The sequence below is a fragment of the Miniopterus natalensis genome, chromosome 4 (assembly GCF_054644295.1).
Source record: "Miniopterus natalensis isolate mMinNat1 chromosome 4, mMinNat1.hap1, whole genome shotgun sequence".
NCBI classification, from domain to species: Eukaryota; Metazoa; Chordata; class Mammalia; order Chiroptera; family Miniopteridae; genus Miniopterus; species Miniopterus natalensis.
In genome coordinates this window covers 44,988,563-45,005,641 of record NC_142084.1, presented here as the reverse complement: position 1 = coordinate 45,005,641, position 17,079 = coordinate 44,988,563, and the positions used below count along the sequence as shown (strand labels likewise).

The 17,079-nt window shown below is 43.8% G+C and overlaps 1 protein-coding gene across 2 annotated transcripts in view; it reads right to left on the bottom strand.

The window, feature by feature from the left end:
- Window positions 1-2,293: 2,293 nt before the first annotated feature.
- TMEM131L (transmembrane 131 like) overlaps window positions 2,294-17,079 on the bottom strand; it is a 135,681-nt gene continuing 120,895 nt past the window's right edge. Inside the window, exons 27-35 of one of the 2 annotated variants that reach the window (XM_087816514.1) lie at window positions 14,460-14,584; window positions 11,671-11,837; window positions 10,207-10,395; window positions 8,730-8,808; window positions 7,730-7,812; window positions 6,208-6,328; window positions 5,081-5,172; window positions 3,402-3,541; window positions 2,294-2,705 (exon numbers count right to left, since the gene is read on the bottom strand). In XM_087816514.1, coding sequence (XP_087672640.1) covers window positions 2,430-2,705; window positions 3,402-3,541; window positions 5,081-5,172; window positions 6,208-6,328; window positions 7,730-7,812; window positions 8,730-8,808; window positions 10,207-10,395; window positions 11,671-11,837; window positions 14,460-14,584 — 1,272 coding nt within the window. In that variant the 3' untranslated portion in view covers window positions 2,294-2,429. The remainder of the gene's footprint in view (window positions 2,706-3,401; window positions 3,542-5,080; window positions 5,173-6,207; window positions 6,329-7,729; window positions 7,813-8,729; window positions 8,809-10,206; window positions 10,396-11,670; window positions 11,838-14,459; window positions 14,585-17,079) is intronic. The other variant, XM_087816515.1, reaches the window with a different exon arrangement.

Below are 17,079 nucleotides of genomic sequence, written 5' to 3'. Positions count from 1 at the left end.
TGCAAAGCTTTGCCCGCTGATTTTGGCACAGCTGACTCTTTCTTGTCATTCAAGTTTTACTTCTCCAGAGAAACTGTCCTTGACTACCTGCTGCCCCTCCCCCATTTATCACATGGCCATTTCATTGACCTCATAGCACGCAGCAGTACCCAAAATATTCCTTGAATCTTTTGCTTGTTTCTTGCCTGTCCCTCCTTCTGGAAGATACCAGAACAGCAGCACCTAGCCTGCCCTGTCCTTCATTGTAGGGCCCCTGGGACAGGTCCCAGCTCCGAGAAGGTACCCAGTGAATATATTAAAACAACTATTCCAGTTTCCCTATCGTTTAATCTTAGGGCTGAAGATAATATTCCAGTTAAAGTGAAGATTTGTACTTTTTTTTTTTTTTTTGCATTTAGTGGAAGAACTTATTTTGGTTTCTCACCTTTTCCTGATGGGAACTGAGGGACCACTGAAAGCAGGAGAGTAAATTAGATCAACAATCATACTGAGCAGACATACATCTAAGGTCTCAGACACTCTCCACTGGGAAACTTTTGAATTTGATACTGAAAATGCTTTTGGGGCTGTTTTAATCAACATGAATTATTTTTTGTAGTAAAACATGCATTACACAAAACTTACCATTTTAACAGTCATATGTACAATTTAGTAACATAAAGTACATTCACATTGTGCAACCATCTCCACCATCCATTTCTAGAACTTTTTCAAATCTTCTCAACTAAAACTACACATTAAACAATCACTCCCCATTTCTCCCTCCCCCTCAGCCCCTAGTAACTGCGCCACTTCTGTCTCTATGAAGTTGACCTCAGAGAAGTAAAACCATATGGCATTTGCCCTTTGACTGGCTTATTTCACTTAGCAGAATGTTTTCATGTTACATACACGTTGTGGCTCATGTTAGAATTTCCTTCCTTTTAAAAAACTTTATTGATTTGAGGGGGGGGGAGGAAGAAGGAGGGAGGGGGAAAGAGAGAGGGAAACATCAATTTGTTGTTCCATTTATTCCTGCATTCATTGGTTGCTTCTTGTATGTGCCCTGACCGGGTATCAAACCCACAACCGTGGCGCATCAGGATGATGCTCTAACAAACTAAGCTACCTGGCCAGGGCCAGAATGTCCTTCTTTTCATGGTGGAATAACATCCCATTTTATGTACTTTCCATTTTCTTTACCCATGCATCCACCGCCTTTTGTCTACTGTGAATAATGCTATGAGCACAGGTGGGCAAACCATTGTTCAAGTCCCTGCTTTCAATTCTTTGGGGTCTCTACCTAGAACCTAAATTACTTTTAACATTATTCAGTGCTGGGGGCTGGGAGTTGCTTCACCCACATCAGGACCCTAACTCAGTAGCCTACGAAGCTTCTAGTGGCCGGGCATGCTTGCGGGTGCTCCTTGCAGAGGGCGGTCCTGGATTTACAGGGCACTTGCCCTCCTCGTCCCAGGCCCTACACACCCACGGCAAAGCGAAATCACCTCAAGGCAAGCAAACCCAGCAGCCCACTCAAAAACCATTCCTACTGAATTTCCAATAAAAATAAAACAAAATGTAATGATAAGACATTTTTATTAAAAGTTAAAAACATTTTCCCAGTTTACACATGCCAATAGAGAATTCCACCACCATACGGACTGCGCAAGTCACTGACAAGCGGACACAAACCTGTCTGGCAAACAGGCACCAGCTACCTAACGCCCCGGGCACTTGTATTTGGAATAAGGCTGCTCACTCAGAGGGAAACCAGACACTTACTAGAGTGTCCCTGCTGCTGCTGCCCCCAGGGACTGGCCTGATGGAAGGGAGGGAACCTCCTTGCCATAACTAGGCAGGCAGAACAGGGCAGGGCTGCTGCACCCAGCAGCCACAGCCACCAGGACCAGAGCGCTGCTCTCCACCCTGAGCAGGGTCCACCCAGGCAAGTGACTAGCTGCTCAGCTGGGCTTTCCAGCCAGTTCTCAACCCGGGCTGCACGTTACAATCAATGGAGAACTTGGGAAGAACGAACCTGACTGCCTGAGCTGCCAGACAATGACAGAATCTCCAGGACTGTCGCCTGATCGACTTTCTTTTTTTGTAAGCTCCCTGGGGGGCTCTGCCGTGTAAGGTGGGGAGAACCACAGCAGCCATTTCCATCCCAGTTCCGGCCTTCCCAGAAGCCTCCCGTTCTGAATGAAAACACTTGGCATGTCTGAGAGACATACTTCTTGAGTTATAGTTATGACACATGGATGCTTAGCTTCTACCACTGATTTGTGAAGGGTTAAAAAATAACGCACCCAGATTTCATTAAAAAAGTTTATTTTCATATAAAAGTGCCAAAATATCCACCAAAGTCAGAATCTATCTCAAGAACCAGTTTACGCTAGTCATCAAAACACAAGCCTCTTTATTCACATTGTTTAAAAATCAAACTCTTCTCACACGTTCCCACAATAACTCGAGTCCCTAGAGAGCGGGAAATTTGCATTCCTATTGGCCGTGGTAGTCCATATGTCCAGGTTCATATAGGCACGGAATGGGTTGAACCCTGGGTAGTACTCCTTGCACATGACCGCCGGGCTTTCCAGGGGAGTCGAATGCTCCGTGGTGGGGCTGATGGGGCAGCAGTTTTCATACACATCGCTTTGTGGCGCCCAGATGGAACCAAAAAGTCCAGACATTGGAGATAAGCTTCGGGTGCTTGTGAGGTAGGGCTGAATATAAATGAGGAGGGGGAAAAAAAGATATGTTTTAAAAAAAAGAAGTTTGAGAAAGGCAATGTCAAGGTTGAATGTATACCAGTGAGCACCACAATGGTGTCCATCCGAGTTACTGGGACATTATTAAACTATTCTCAACAATCTGGGTTGTTTTAACTCCATCTTCCTCGGACACAGGTTTGTGAAATCCTCACCTAACTAGATAAACTTATTTTCAACCTAAGGAAGGACCCACAGTTCAAATGTCCTATGTGGATCTGAAAGGGGGAAGGTGATGGGCTTCTAAGGAGAAATGTTCCCAGTCAGGAAACCATCAGGACCCAGTCACTAACCACTGACACCTTTCCGTGCCTTTCATTTCATCTCTTATCACAGGTGCAAAGGTGAGCAGGGCCATATAAATGCAGCTGTGTCCCAGAGGGCTTCCCGGCCCCAATTCAATTTTACTTACAAGCCATCACTGCTCAGTGTAGCTTGGAAGTGGCTAGAATGTCAATGTTGGCAAGCCCCCACCTGTCTGACTATGTGTTAGGTTCCTTCAGGGGGTGAGCTTCTATGATCTAAAGGAAGCAAGCCCGGCTTTAGCTGATCCGAATCCAACTGTATAGCTACACGAGACCAGGATTAAAAAACCATCAGAGATAAACTAGAGCTGGCCCAGGGTCACAGCACAGGTTGGGCAGCACTGACCTGAGAGCTGATGAGTCCAGGGTGTCCCCAGGCAGTCGGCACGTTGGGTGGGGTGTTCCAGGTAGACTGCGAGTTTTGATCAATAAAGTTTGTCTGAATTTCAGCAGGACACGGGAAACCATTGGGGTAATTCATGTTTTCTACAAAGAACGGGAGACATCCACACAGGTAAACAATTTTATGGTGCAAACTGAATTTTCACTCTCAGCAAAAAAACTTTCAGGGCCTTCCTTAATATATTGACAGGCTCAAGATACACGTAAAATACTTTGTGTGAACCAGGAGTTTTACTGTCACTCTCAAGTTTAAAACTTTATCAGACACATTACCTGGGAAGCCCTCAGTGAAGGTCTTCCTCTGGGCTTGATATTCCATATGTGGTAATGTGATGGGAATCTTTCTGACACACAGACAATACTATAAAACTACTATAGATTTGAATAGTGTCAAGATTCTTACCAGTCCTTAAAATTTCCTTTTATTACCTGTCATGCAAACTTCAGGCACCTGCATATATACCACATGGACTGATAAAGCAATACCAAACCAAGCACTTAGCTAAGATAATACACAGAAGCTTCACAGGCATAGGAAGAAAGTTACCACAGCATCCCCTTGTGGTTAGCATGGAGAAATGCATGTATCAAAATCCACATTAGTACAAGATCTGCTATACTTAATTCTGTCTTTGCAGAGCTAGCTCTAGTATGAGAAATCATGATCATACTATAATGTACAATAAGAGCATTTTCCAGTTTATCAGGGAAGTCTCATATCTTTTATTGTTTTTATGTCATCAGAAATTTTCCACAATTTCCCCTCCAAGCTTCTGAGCATCACTCAGGGCACAGAACTCAGGATACACTGAGGAACAAGCAGGTAGAGGTTTCTATTCACACGGACTGGGCTGCCTAGAAAGGATAGCCAACAATGAAAGCCCCAGCCTCCCTATAGATGATCCACAATGTTAGGTCCACATAAATCCAAATGACCTAGTTCTCTTTGAAGGACTGAATAGATTAGGGTTATCTGTAGAAGCCCCCAGACACTCAGGTTTTCAGGGCTTTTTGAGGCCATATAAAATTATATATGGCAGGTATGCATGACTAGACCCATACAAAGGCACTCAGCAGCCTCCTGTAAGGTCATTCTCAAAGGCCACTCACTGTTAAAAGCACATTCTTAACAACAACAAAATAAACAAATAAACAACCACCACAAATAAAAACAAGCTCATGAATGCAGTGAACAGATTGGTGGTTGCCAGAGGTGAAGTGTTGGGGGTAGACAAAATCAGTGAAGGGGCTTAAAAAGTATAAACTTCCAGTTATAAAATAAATTAGTCCCTGGGATGTAACACATAGTACGGTGACTGTAGTTAATAATTTTGTATTGTCTAGTGAAAGTTGCTAAGAAGTAAATCTAAAAGTTCTCACCACAAGAAAAAAACCTGTAACTATGTATGTGATGAATGTTAACTAGACTTACCGTGGTGATCATTTCTCAATATACACAAATACTGAATCACGTTGCACACCTGAAACTATTACGTTATGTCAATTATATCTAATTTTTGTAAGGCACGTTCTTTTGCAGGTAGTGCCTTAAGGCCACACACTTCCTGCTTTCACTTTCTGAGAATAAAAGAATGGCAGTGGGATTGTTCAAACAGCTTTTACCTTCCGGAAAGGCATTGTAATCGTTCAATTCCAATGGACAGTACACATTGGGGAACTGGCCTTCACAAGTTGCACTCCAATCAATGAAACTGCTACAAAAAAAACAAGAGGTCTCGTTTCAGAAACTGTGTCAACAGATCAAGTAAAGAAAGAAGAAAGCAATTTTATTGCCCAGCATTCTGACCACTGCTAAATCCTCAATTTTGGAAAATAAAAGATGTACACACTTTCTTCTGTCACAGAATCAAAGGTCTACTTAATGCTCATACCAATGATGTGCCGTGGCAGGACGGGCGGCTTGGACAAGGAGCGCGTTCCCTTTATAACCAAGTATAAGTCTAACTAAAGGCAGAATCCGAGACCGTGGTTTATTAAGGCTGAGGAAGAACCACTGGACTACCCTGAAGTGTCTTAGCTCACACCTGAAAGGCTTAACCAAGTTCTGCTATGAAAACGTCCACCTTTCACTCAGAGCAAGGCCAGCATTTGCCTGAGGCAAATCTCGACTACAAAGACGATGATTCATAATACTCTGAACACTATTATAACTAGATTCTCATTATAGAAACAAGAAAGAAAAACTAGTCATAAGCTGACCTCCCCCCAAAAGAGAATTCAAATGGATTCTGTGATTAAACACAGATAATTAATATTTTCTCAAGTTTTCATAACTCAATGACATATTAATAGCCATAAACAAATTTAAGGAACAGCAATTCTGTAACTATTTTTCAATACTCAAAGCATTTGAGCTTTTAAAAATGTAAATGTGTTCAAGGTTAATACCATGGGAAAATGGAAATTTTTGCCCTGTTGGGGGGTAGGAATTAGGGGTCACTGCTTTTTCAATTTTGCCTCTAATATAGTAATAGCTTCTCTTTTCACTCTAAAGAAAAAAAGAAATGATGCGGTCACCAGCTATATTATTTATTACTTTTACTTCCTTTATGTTTCTCTCGATGCCTGGTTTGTTACTTTCCAAGACATCACAATGCAACTCCAAAAGGCAGATGGCAACGTCCAACTAAGGTAACAGGCCCTCGATTCAAGTCTTAACAGATGGAATTCAAGTCCCCACCACAAGCCCTCAGGCTAAGCAAGGTGGCCAGCAGCCAAGAGACTTGTACCTATTGTGCACCGGGGCCGGTCCCTGCATCACACCAGGCACTGTGTTCTCCAGGGCACAGCTGAAGCCGCTGGTCACACACACGGGCTGCGTGGGCCACAGGTCTCCAGGTGGGTAAAGACCTAAGGAAGAGAGCAAGGCCTTTCAGTTCCCCTTCCTCCCTCCAGAAAACCCCCATGTTACCCCCACACGCTGACCACGTCTGCTTTCCCGATTCCTTTCAGGATATGCTTTCAGAACATAAAGTGGAAACAGAGCATACTGCTTCAGAATTACTTCAGAAGGTGTACGCCTGTCTCCTGACCAGGACTACAGGATACTCGCAATGACTCAACAAGTATAGAAGGGCCTGCTTCCCGAAGGGCCCCGTAACGGACACCAATGACACAGCAGTGAACTGGCTTTCATCCCAGTGGGCAGAGGCAGACAGAGGTGGGCACGGCAGAGGATCTAAGTGCTGCGATGCAGACATTGTAAACAGGACAGTGGAGGCCTCGAGGCCTCGCTGAGGGAATATCTGATCCATCCAACATGTGAATGAGGTGAAAAGTGAGCCAAAGAAATGTGGGGGAGGTGTGCTCCAGGCACAGGAAACAAAACTAACTGTGAAGTCCCCAAAGTGGAGTGTTTCTTGTGAGTTCAGAACAGCAAGGATACTGTGTGGCCAGTGAGGATGGGGTGAGCAGTGAGCAGTGGGAGATGAAGTCAGACAGCTGACGGGGAGCCAGAGAGCACAGTGCCTGGTGGGCCCCATTAAGGATGTGGGCACTGACTTTGATAAGATGCAAAGCCCCTGGAAGGTTCTAAGCAGAGTGACTGCCGGGAGATAAGTCTGCAAGGGATTCTCACATCTCTGTACATCTTGCAAGCAGAGAGAGGCCCTGGATGCCTTTGTTCTGAACTATTTAAGGATGTTTGCTAAGCAAAAGCTTGCAACATACACTGTCTCCCTCTGGGACAGAGGGAGGCATGCTTACTGCCTGTTATAAAAGATACTGGTTCCTTAAGTTCAAGGTTGCTTCCTGTAATGGAACTCACGCTGTATGCAAGCATCTGGGCCTGTTTGAGTCACCCCTGTGCCACTTGGTATCAAGAGTAGTTAATGCAAATATGATATTACTCATGCACCTGGCTTGGCCCCAGCTGGCGGGGCCCTCAGGGGCTGGGATCCTGGTATCAGGCCTGGGGTGGGAGTGAGGCAGATTAACGGACTTATAGGTCATAGGGAGGTGGGGGCACAGGAGGAGAGGGCAGGAAAAACAAGTAGGCTTAGGTGCTTGAGCCTCATGCTTCGTAGGCTCTCCAACGGGGCCTCAGCACAGAGTCAATGCAGAGGGGGCAACTGAAGTCGGAGGTTCTCGATGACACCGGTGCAGAAGGCAGGTGCCTTCCCAATGCATAAAAGCTCAGTGACGTGGCTCGGAGAAGAGGGCACCGGGGCAATGGCCCTGTCCCACCCAAGCCCCCCAGCCCACAATGCAGAACACCTGGCTGGTGTCTGGAGCAAGAGAAACGAGCCTCACCTTTATCTTCTTCAAGGCCTGCGGGCCCGGCAGGAAGGCTGGGGCAGGGGAGTTCTGCATATTGGGGGAGGCTATTCACATCTCTGTGGGGAAAGCGAGAAAATGAAGATCTCTGATTTTTTCTGTAAGAGGAAATACTGCATTTGTATAACCAAATCTGATTGAGTTTTTACATGAATTCTTCTCCCAAGAAACAAACAGATACTAGAGACATAACAGTAGAGCCAGAAAAGGGTTGAGGAATACTGGATCCCCAAGATCCACAAAGACTTCCTTTAATAAACAACTAAACGACTTTAACTAAGGCCACCAAGGTCACCTACAGTTTCATATCTGCCTGCCACTAGCTGGCAGCAATTCTGCACCCCGAGTTTACTTTCTACCCCTAACAAAAACAGTACTTACAGAGCTTTCCTTGTACTCTAGCTGAGTGGTTTTTCCCCATCAACTCACCAATTTAACTTTAATGACATCCTAGCCTCTCACAGTGTGGCCAATGTCTAAGAAAACGAACTCTGTCTCTCAATCTGAAACCCTCTCCTCCTGCATGGCTTCCTCCTCTCACTCAGTGAAAGGTGCTTGTTTATTTTGTCTGATGCTACCGTAAGCATCACATGGTGGGATTGTAAACATGTAGCATCTACCAGGTTCTTGTAAAATTTCCTAAATAACCAATGCTCTGCTTTAATTCAAGTCCCAGCAAAGGGGAGATGATACCCATCCTTATAATGATTACGGTGTCTTCTTTCTACTTTCAGGATGGGAGACTTTCTAACAGTCACACAGAAGGGACCAGCGATATCAGAGACACCCCAATGTGAACCGTGGTCACTTGGAAGGATCCTGCTTTCTGAATTACCAGTAAAATCAGATTTCACTTCCTTGCATCCTTCAAATGTTTTCATACTTTACCCCACAGACCAAGTACAAAGAAGAAACATGCTGACAGAAAAAGCACTACTGGAAGCACATGGTGAGAGCTCGGAAACTGAAAACCTACGTGGGTTTGCAGATGCTATGACAAAGATTCAGGGAGATGGGTGTTTCCAAAGGAAAGTCATTTTGTGAAATATTGTCTCCTGCAACAAAACAAAACAAAAATTGTCACAAGTTTTCCCAAATATAATTCAACTGCATGATGTCTTATAATGCAAATGGTTAATGTCATTAACCCCTACTGAGTGATTTATTTTCACTTTAAACTGATATTTATACATTCAGTAATTTAATTTTTAAAATGTCTTTTGTAATTTATCTTTTCATTGAAAACTTAATAAAACACATTTAAATATATGAATTTTGCCTTAATAATACTTTCATCATGGAGAAAAAGCTGAAACCATTAATATTATGTAACTTTTAAAAGGGGATTTTTCTAAGAAAATAAATTTTGCTATATAAATAGACCAGCTTATAAAAGTAACACGTTCATTTAAAATAAACAAAAGCTTAAAAGAGAAAACTATAAGCCACCTATAATTATACAGTGGTGCCTTGGTTTTCCAATGTCTCCGTTGACGAACGTTTCAATTTACGAACGCCGTAAACCTTAAAGTAAATGCTTCGGTTTTCGAACCCGCCTCAGAAGTCGAACATGCCACATGGCTTCTGCTGAGGGCAAGATCCTGAGGCCCAGCTGTTGGCTGTTGATCCCTCGGTTTTCGAATGTTTCAGAACTCGAACGGTCTTCCAGAACAGATTACATTTGAAAACCGAGCTACCACTGTACTATCATTATCAAGATTTAGATATAGCTCTTACAATCTTTCATGTGTACATGTATGTGTGAAATTGAGGTCATAACTCATATACATGTTGCCTTTTTGGTCTTTTACACCATTAATTACATTGGGGGCACTTTCCTGATGTTATATAACCCTCAATTTTTATCATCCTTCTGTCAGCCTCTCCCCCTTAACAAAAGCTACAATTCTATTTTTTGTTACTGTTAAGCACTGAATTTTAAGAAGTCTTGCATTAGCATCATCAGGCAAACTCTGTATTCAGCAGTGGTTGAAGCTGTGCGTGCTGTGGGCTGTGAAAACCAAGCTTTCTCTGGGCAAGAAAACCAGCTCTGCTGTCCACAAAATGCCAAGTGGCCGCCTTTATCCAAGCCCCTGGGCTCTCAACGCGGGCCCCCAGAGGGGGCAGGACTGGCTTGTTTCTTGGGGACTGAGATGATGTTATCTTTCGGTGCGCAGTACACAGTAATAAACAGATTGCAGTGAATCTCAGCGGTATTAACGTTTTATGGAGGTCATTAGGAAAACAATGACTGATGAGGCTCCTAGGGGACGAAAGGGACCCGATAATTTAAAGAAAAGGCTGAGAAACATGGACTGAAATCCCACGTGGACGCTTTGTCTAGGTTTTTATGGCTACTAGCGCCCTGATCTCTCAGACAGGACCTGCTAATAAACGTATCACTGCTGGTAGGAGGGCCGTCCTGGAGTGCCTGGGTTATTCTCAGGACTCACCGGCTGGCAGGAAGTGCTGAGGGGCCACCACGGGCTTCTTGTCCCCGTCAGAGCTGCTGCTGCTGCTGCTCCAGCTGCCCCAGCTGCCCCGGCTGGCGCGCACGCTGCCCGACGAGCTGCCGCAGTCCGAGCTGGAATCTGAGCAGGACTTCTCCACGCACTGCTTCCCCGGCTTCTGGAAGTAACCCTCTGTGGGAGGGGAGAGAGGAGAGCTGACCCCATGCTTCACTTAGACAATTTTCAACTGGTGCCACTTCCCAGAGAAGGAGAGGGGTGAGGTGATGAAGACAGCAAGGTTCAACCCCAGGGTCAGCCAACGCTTCTGAACCGACACTAATGACGGGACGTTGAGAACAGTGGGGCTGGGCTGTGTCTCTTCTGCCTATGGGATGGGTAAGAGTCCGGGGCTCATTCCGCCCATGTCAGTGATAGCCTGTGTCTAAAAATGGTTCTGGGAGTAACAAACACTTCTCTCAAGAAGCCAGGGCTGGTCTATTGGACTGCAGATCCGCAGGTAATTTCCCCCTCTCTTTTATTAAGATACCCACTAAGAGCTTCAAAATATTGCTTATGTGTGGGTGGGAAGAGCCTCCAATGAGACCAAAAAGCGACGCAGGTGCCAAGGGAAAGAACAAAAGACAAAGATAGAAACCCACTAACTCTGTCAGCCTGTGTGTACCGATGCGGGCAGGGGCCTGGGAACGTGCGTGTTGGTTGGGAGGACTACACCTCCCCCACCCCGTACCCTCCCGCCTGACCTGCCAACTTCAGTGGCCCTTTAATCCTCACCTGAAGATAGTTATTTTCCATTGCTTTTCAGAGAGAGTAGATTTGGGGGGGGGGGGGGCATCCATATGAGAGACATACATCGATTGATCGCCTCCTGCACGTGCCCTGACCAGGAATGGGGATGGGGATCGAGCCTGCAACCAGGTACATGCCCTTGGCCAGAATCGAACCCAGGACCCCTGAGTCCATGGGGCAACGCTCTAACCACTGAGCCAAACCGGCCAGGGCTTCATTGGCCCTTTAGCCTCCAGTTATGCTCTGCCCTACCCTGGACCTAGCACTGGGTGCCCTCTGCCTCCTACTCCCAGCAGTCCTTGGGTGGGACAGAGGCCTGGCTCTGCAGGAACCTCCTGGCTCAGGTGTGTGAGAACAGCTACTATGCTCATAACCTGGCTATTGCCTGGAGCAAGCAGCCATTGTTCCTTCAGCAGTCTGCACGGGGACAGTTAGAATGGCCAGATTCCAAGGAGGTGGGAGGGAGGAGGGGGCAACACTGGAGGCCTGTCCAGGCGCAAAAGAATCTTAGCTTTCGGGTCTCATCCTGACAGCTTTCCATTCGAAGTTGCCTGTAAAGCAATAATCTCATCAAGATGCCACTTCTCTCACACTGGGCATTTCCTCAAGGGTACAAAAATCCCACCAGAAGCACCATTTGCAGCTCAGTGAGTTCCATACCTGCCTCTCTCTGTGCAGCAGGTAAGCTTCTTCCAATGCCAGCATCTGTCTTACACATGTCCCCAGGAGTCTCCTGTGGACACCAGTTTCTTACATTGATGTCACGGCTCAGCTGAGACCTTTCAAATTCACTGCACACAAGTTTTAATTCACTCTGTTCAGAAGGCCTGGAAGAGCCACACACAAAAAAAATCACATCCGCATGTTATCATGTGCACATGCAAACCGCTTTCCAGGAGACTACTACAGGTGAAAATATGAATCAGGAACACCTCGGGATCGCTTTCCTTTGGGTCTGATGGGAGAAGATGGTGAGTAAAGGAAAGATATCCAAAAGAAAAAGATTTTGCCATTTTAGTATTAGAATTAACTTGGAGGTCATTTCATCTACTTTTGCATTTTACAATGAGAAGAATAAAACTTCCCAAGGTTAACTGAGTCACTCCAGGTCAACTGCTAAGTGGAAGGTCTAGGTCCAGAATCCAGGACTCTTGGCTTGTCTTCCTTGGTTTTAGTGTAAAATGCGAATCTCAATAGATGACCCTGCTCCTTGGTGTCTGGGGGAGGGTGCTGAGCGTTCGTTTAATGTTTTTCTTATTTATTCATTTAGCGAACATTTGCTGAGTGACAACCATGTCCATGTATTGTTAGAAAACAAGCAGTGTCTACAAAGGATCAAGTTCCTCCCCCAAGGAGTTCCAATAATCATCACACTCCAATAATCACCTCTCTCCTCCTAGGCCTTGAACTCCTTAAGGGAAGAACTGTCTCCCAATTGTGTAAATGGCCATCTGGAAATGTGCAGAGGATGCTAGGGGATACCTAGATGATTATTTCATCTGGTCTGATTTCAGTCCTCTTGTTAGGTTTGTAGGATGGCAATTAAGGAGGTCCAATATGTGGGAAATAGCACACGATTTTGCTGGTTTCTGACCACTCAAGGTAGAGAGTATATAGATAGAAGCAGGAGCCAAGGACACAGAGGAGCCAACAGCCACCTCCTTCTTAAGCATCATGTTCTCAAAACATCCCGATTAGCTACAAGCTACTTGAAAGCTACATTTTAAGAAGGTGTTTCTTTAGCATGTCAGAAATCTGCTTTCAAATATATATCATTTAATTGGTGAAATTCCACTCTAATTTCATATCTTTCTATAGGTTCATATCAGGAAAATGTAAAACATTAGAGTGGCTATTATTAGTCAATCAAATTTTTATAAAAATACACATAAGAGAATACAAGGTGTAACTTTCTTTGGGACACTGCATTAAAGCTTTCAATTAATTTAGCCTTAATAATTTTGGCCTACATCAGGATAATTAGCCATCAACAATTAGTATTCAATATTAACAACAAACTGACAAAGAGTTTCCTTCTTTTTTTCATAGTTGCATTTTGCTGCTCGCTATGAGCCAGGGACGACTAGAGCCTGGAGCTGCCCGGCCCTTCTCAGCAGAGTGCGTGTAAGAATTGCTGGGGAGCTTATCGCAGCGCTGAATCAGAGTCTGAGCTCCAGATGCAGCCTCCTGGGGACCCAGAGGCAGACACTGTAACCAGAAACACACACGCTTCGCATCAGCGTGCTTGCCACATGCGGGTTGTTTGGCCAGAGTTCCCTTTCAATAATACGGGGAATGCAGCAAGGTGGACCCTGGACCCATGCAAATCTGGAACGACTGGAGAACAACTGGACAGAAACTCATTTAAGCACCTAGCTGAGCTCACGAGAAAGAAATCCCCAGATGCCAGAACTCAAAAGAAGAAAAAGCCAGAGGGTGATGATGGACGGATTACTTGGGAGAAAACAGGCTTTAAGGCCCAGGGCTTGGGTCTCAATGTCCAGATGGCAGCATACAGGAGCCAGGGAGCTGGGGCTAAGTCTCCCACAGTGGAGCCCTGGAAGGGGACACTGTCAGTGCAAGGGACACCTGAAAAATAAGAAGTTCCTCCATGACCCCAGGAGGAAGAGGCAAGGGCTGTCTCTGCTGGGGGCTCTTGACTTGTGTACACATTGAGTGTGGGAAGTCTAACCTGAGAAATCAAAACTGTACACACTACTGACCTGGTGACTAGCAAAACAAAACAAAACCCCAAAACTCAAGCTGAGAAACTTACACAATATTATATTTAGAGGGATATTTCTGGAAACGTGGAAATATGGGATTCCCAGATAAACACTGCCTAGCTCCTTTGTTTTACTGATAAGAAAACAAAAGCTCAGGAAGAGTAAGTGTCCCAGGAAGCAAGGCTGCCAGAGGAGAATGCCAAATGGCCTGGCTCCAACCCGGGCTCGGCCCCTCACGGCTCCGGGGCCTGAAGCAAACACGGAATGTCTGGGCATCTCACTTCCCGCAACCTAAGGACCCGCCCTGCAGGACTGAACCAGGCTTCCCGGAGTGGTGACTATCCCCTTTCGTGTGGAAGGTCCTGGCACAGAGGGTGTTCTAGGCTTTTCCTCTAAAACTTCCCATAGCTTTTAGCATATATTTATAAAGTAAAAATTTGAAAAATATGTTCACGTGAAAGTATTTTTAACAAAATAAATGTAAACACAACCAGGAAATATGTTCATTTTAAGAGCATTTATCTCAAAATACAAACATCTACACTCATATTATCTGTATCCAACATAAAAGAAGTAAGATTCAAAGATAGCAGCTAAATGCAGAGATAATAGCTAAATGTAGAGTGGAAGTAGAGTAAAAGATAGATAAAAAACAAAACAAAAAAACAAAAAAAAACAAAAAAAGTAGATCAGAATCTTCAAGGGATTGTAAAAATTACACACCTCAGGACCTGAGCAGCACCCTTTTTCTTGTTTTTTCTACACGTTCGATTTTTATTCCAATTTAAATTTTGTAAATTTCCTTCTTTTTTCTCCTGAAGCTTCTTCTTCCTATAAGGATCTTCTTGCTAAAGAGAAAAAACACACAAAAACTTTTAGTTAAGGTTTAAACTGACTAAATATGCATTTAAAAAACCCCACCCCTCTATGATTTTTTTAAAGAACTTTGCATAGAAACATTTGGTCAAGTTAATCTGGAAAAATAAGGGGGGAGGAGTATGATTTTTTTAAATAAACTTTTGAAGACCAACCCTGTATGAATTTCAGAACGTCCCAACACTGGTGAAAACTGAGACGTGCATTTCTCAGACTCTAGTTTGTTTTCATTTCCCTTCTTTCTCTACCTCCCTCAACCTCCGCAGAAAGAAAGAAAAAACTGTTGCCTATAAAATTCCTAAGGAGCGAAAAAGGAAAAACATCTGTTAGCAATTTATGGTCAGCTCGCTGTTAACTTCAGCAGCAATAAATCTCCAGCCTTCACCTGTTAATTTGGCATTGCAATTCCCATGAATTACCACCGAAGAAAAATCATGTAAAAACCCGACTTAGGAGTAATTTGTGTATTTACATTTTTATTTGTTTACAGATGAACTTCAGGAGAACAGCCAAATCTCCATAGACTGCTCCAAACTAGTTTAAGCTTTTTAAGTAAATAAGGCAAGAATATGCTTGATGTTTTTTCAATGTGGTTCTGAAAAAACTTAATTTAGCATGAGATGCACATAGAATTGGCCCTTTGAACAATGCAGGGGTTAGAGGTGCTGACTCTCTCCATGCAGTCGAAAATCCACATATTACTTCTACTTTGTTTTATTATTATTATTTTAGTATTAAGTATAATACATTTATTTTACCTGGGTTTACAAAAAATAAGTTCATGTTATCTCTGTTACAAAATTTGTCAGCACTAAAATAGCTTGGGATAATAATGGACTTTGATGTCTCATGGCTATTTCGTGGCTAATCTAAACATAACTCTTAAAACTTTTAACTCCCAAAACTTAAGTACTAATAGCCTACTGTTGACCGGAAGCCTTACCAATAACATAAACAGTTGATTAACATATTTTGCATGTTATATTCATTCTTATGATAAAATGAGCTAGAGAAAAGAAAATGTTATTAAGAAAAATCATAAGGGAGAGAAAGTAACATTTACAGTATTTACTGGAAAAAATCCACCTATAAGTGGACCTGTGCAGTTCAAACCAGTGTTGTTCAAGGGTCAACTATATATTTTATATATATGTAAAAATTTTATACACACACACACACTTTTTTTTTCACTTGGGCTTTTTCCTTTTAAATGTTAGGCATGGTCTATTAACAGGCCCAGAGAAAGGTGGATTCCCTTGTCCTTTAAAATTTTAAAGTAGCTCATGCTTTTACTGTCTTCTAATACTTGTTCTTTCTCTTCCTTGCACCACGCTGCCGCTTGAAGCAAAGGCACTGTCATGTCAGCAGGGGGAGGTGGTGGGAGCTCACACTGAGACCCCAGGGCCCTTAAGGGTGTTGGGTCTTTTCAGGGGGAAAAGCCTTCTCAGGGACCTCACCGAGGCAGATCCCCTAGCTCAGAGCCCTCTTCCTACTGACCCTCAGGATTCACGTCTCATAAAGAGCAATAATTGGCTCATGTTACCTTCTTTTTTCAGGAGGTTTGTCCAGAAATCAGAGTGGGAATCCATGAGGTTCTAACATACACGTGGCTAACACATACGTGACTTGGAAGAAAAATGAAAGGTCTTAGATGCCTGCATGTTACATGCAGGCTGGGGTGTTGAAAGCCTTGTATATCTATTAAAGCAATATTGTTTATTACTAAAATAAACAACTAGAAATAAATGAAATTGCAACTGTATAAGTGGTGGGATTATGGGACTTTTTTCTTTCTTCCTTACACTTCTTTATTTTCCCCCCAATAAATATGTATTAACTTTTTTTCTGCTTCTGAAGATATTTTTAAAACACGTCAAGTTAAACATACAAAGCTCTATTCTATAGGACCTTACACTAATTGCTTAAGTCTGATGAGAAACAGGCACATTAAAGAAATCCGATCAGAGACAATTCAGATTAAACATTAGAAACATACCATATTGGTGCATGTATTGTTCCCTGTTATTTCTAACTTTGGGGTGGGAGGGTTCTCCTCTCCTGCCCTATCCTGAAAGGCTTTTCAAGCAAGGACCTGAGCCTTTCTGTCCCTCCAGGATCACATACAAATAAAGGATCAATCTCTAAGTGGAGTCAGAGACAGTGAGTCAGAGACAGTAATCACTCTGACACTGGCTGCCTTTCCCAAATCAATCTGGTTAGAACTGTCACCACGTGCAAACAAGGAGGTACATACACATTTTAGGACTCCAGAGAGGTGGGGGTTGGTGGTCAGAAGCATCATCACTTTCTCTGAATATTTTAAAGAGTGAACTTTAGGACAGTGCTGGACACTTTGGACTCACAGAGACGCAAATGGAATGACCAAGAAGCAGCGTCCACGATGAAGCACAGGGCGGGACAGGAAGAGGGTATGGATGACAGTGGAAAGACAGGTGACACAGAGGAA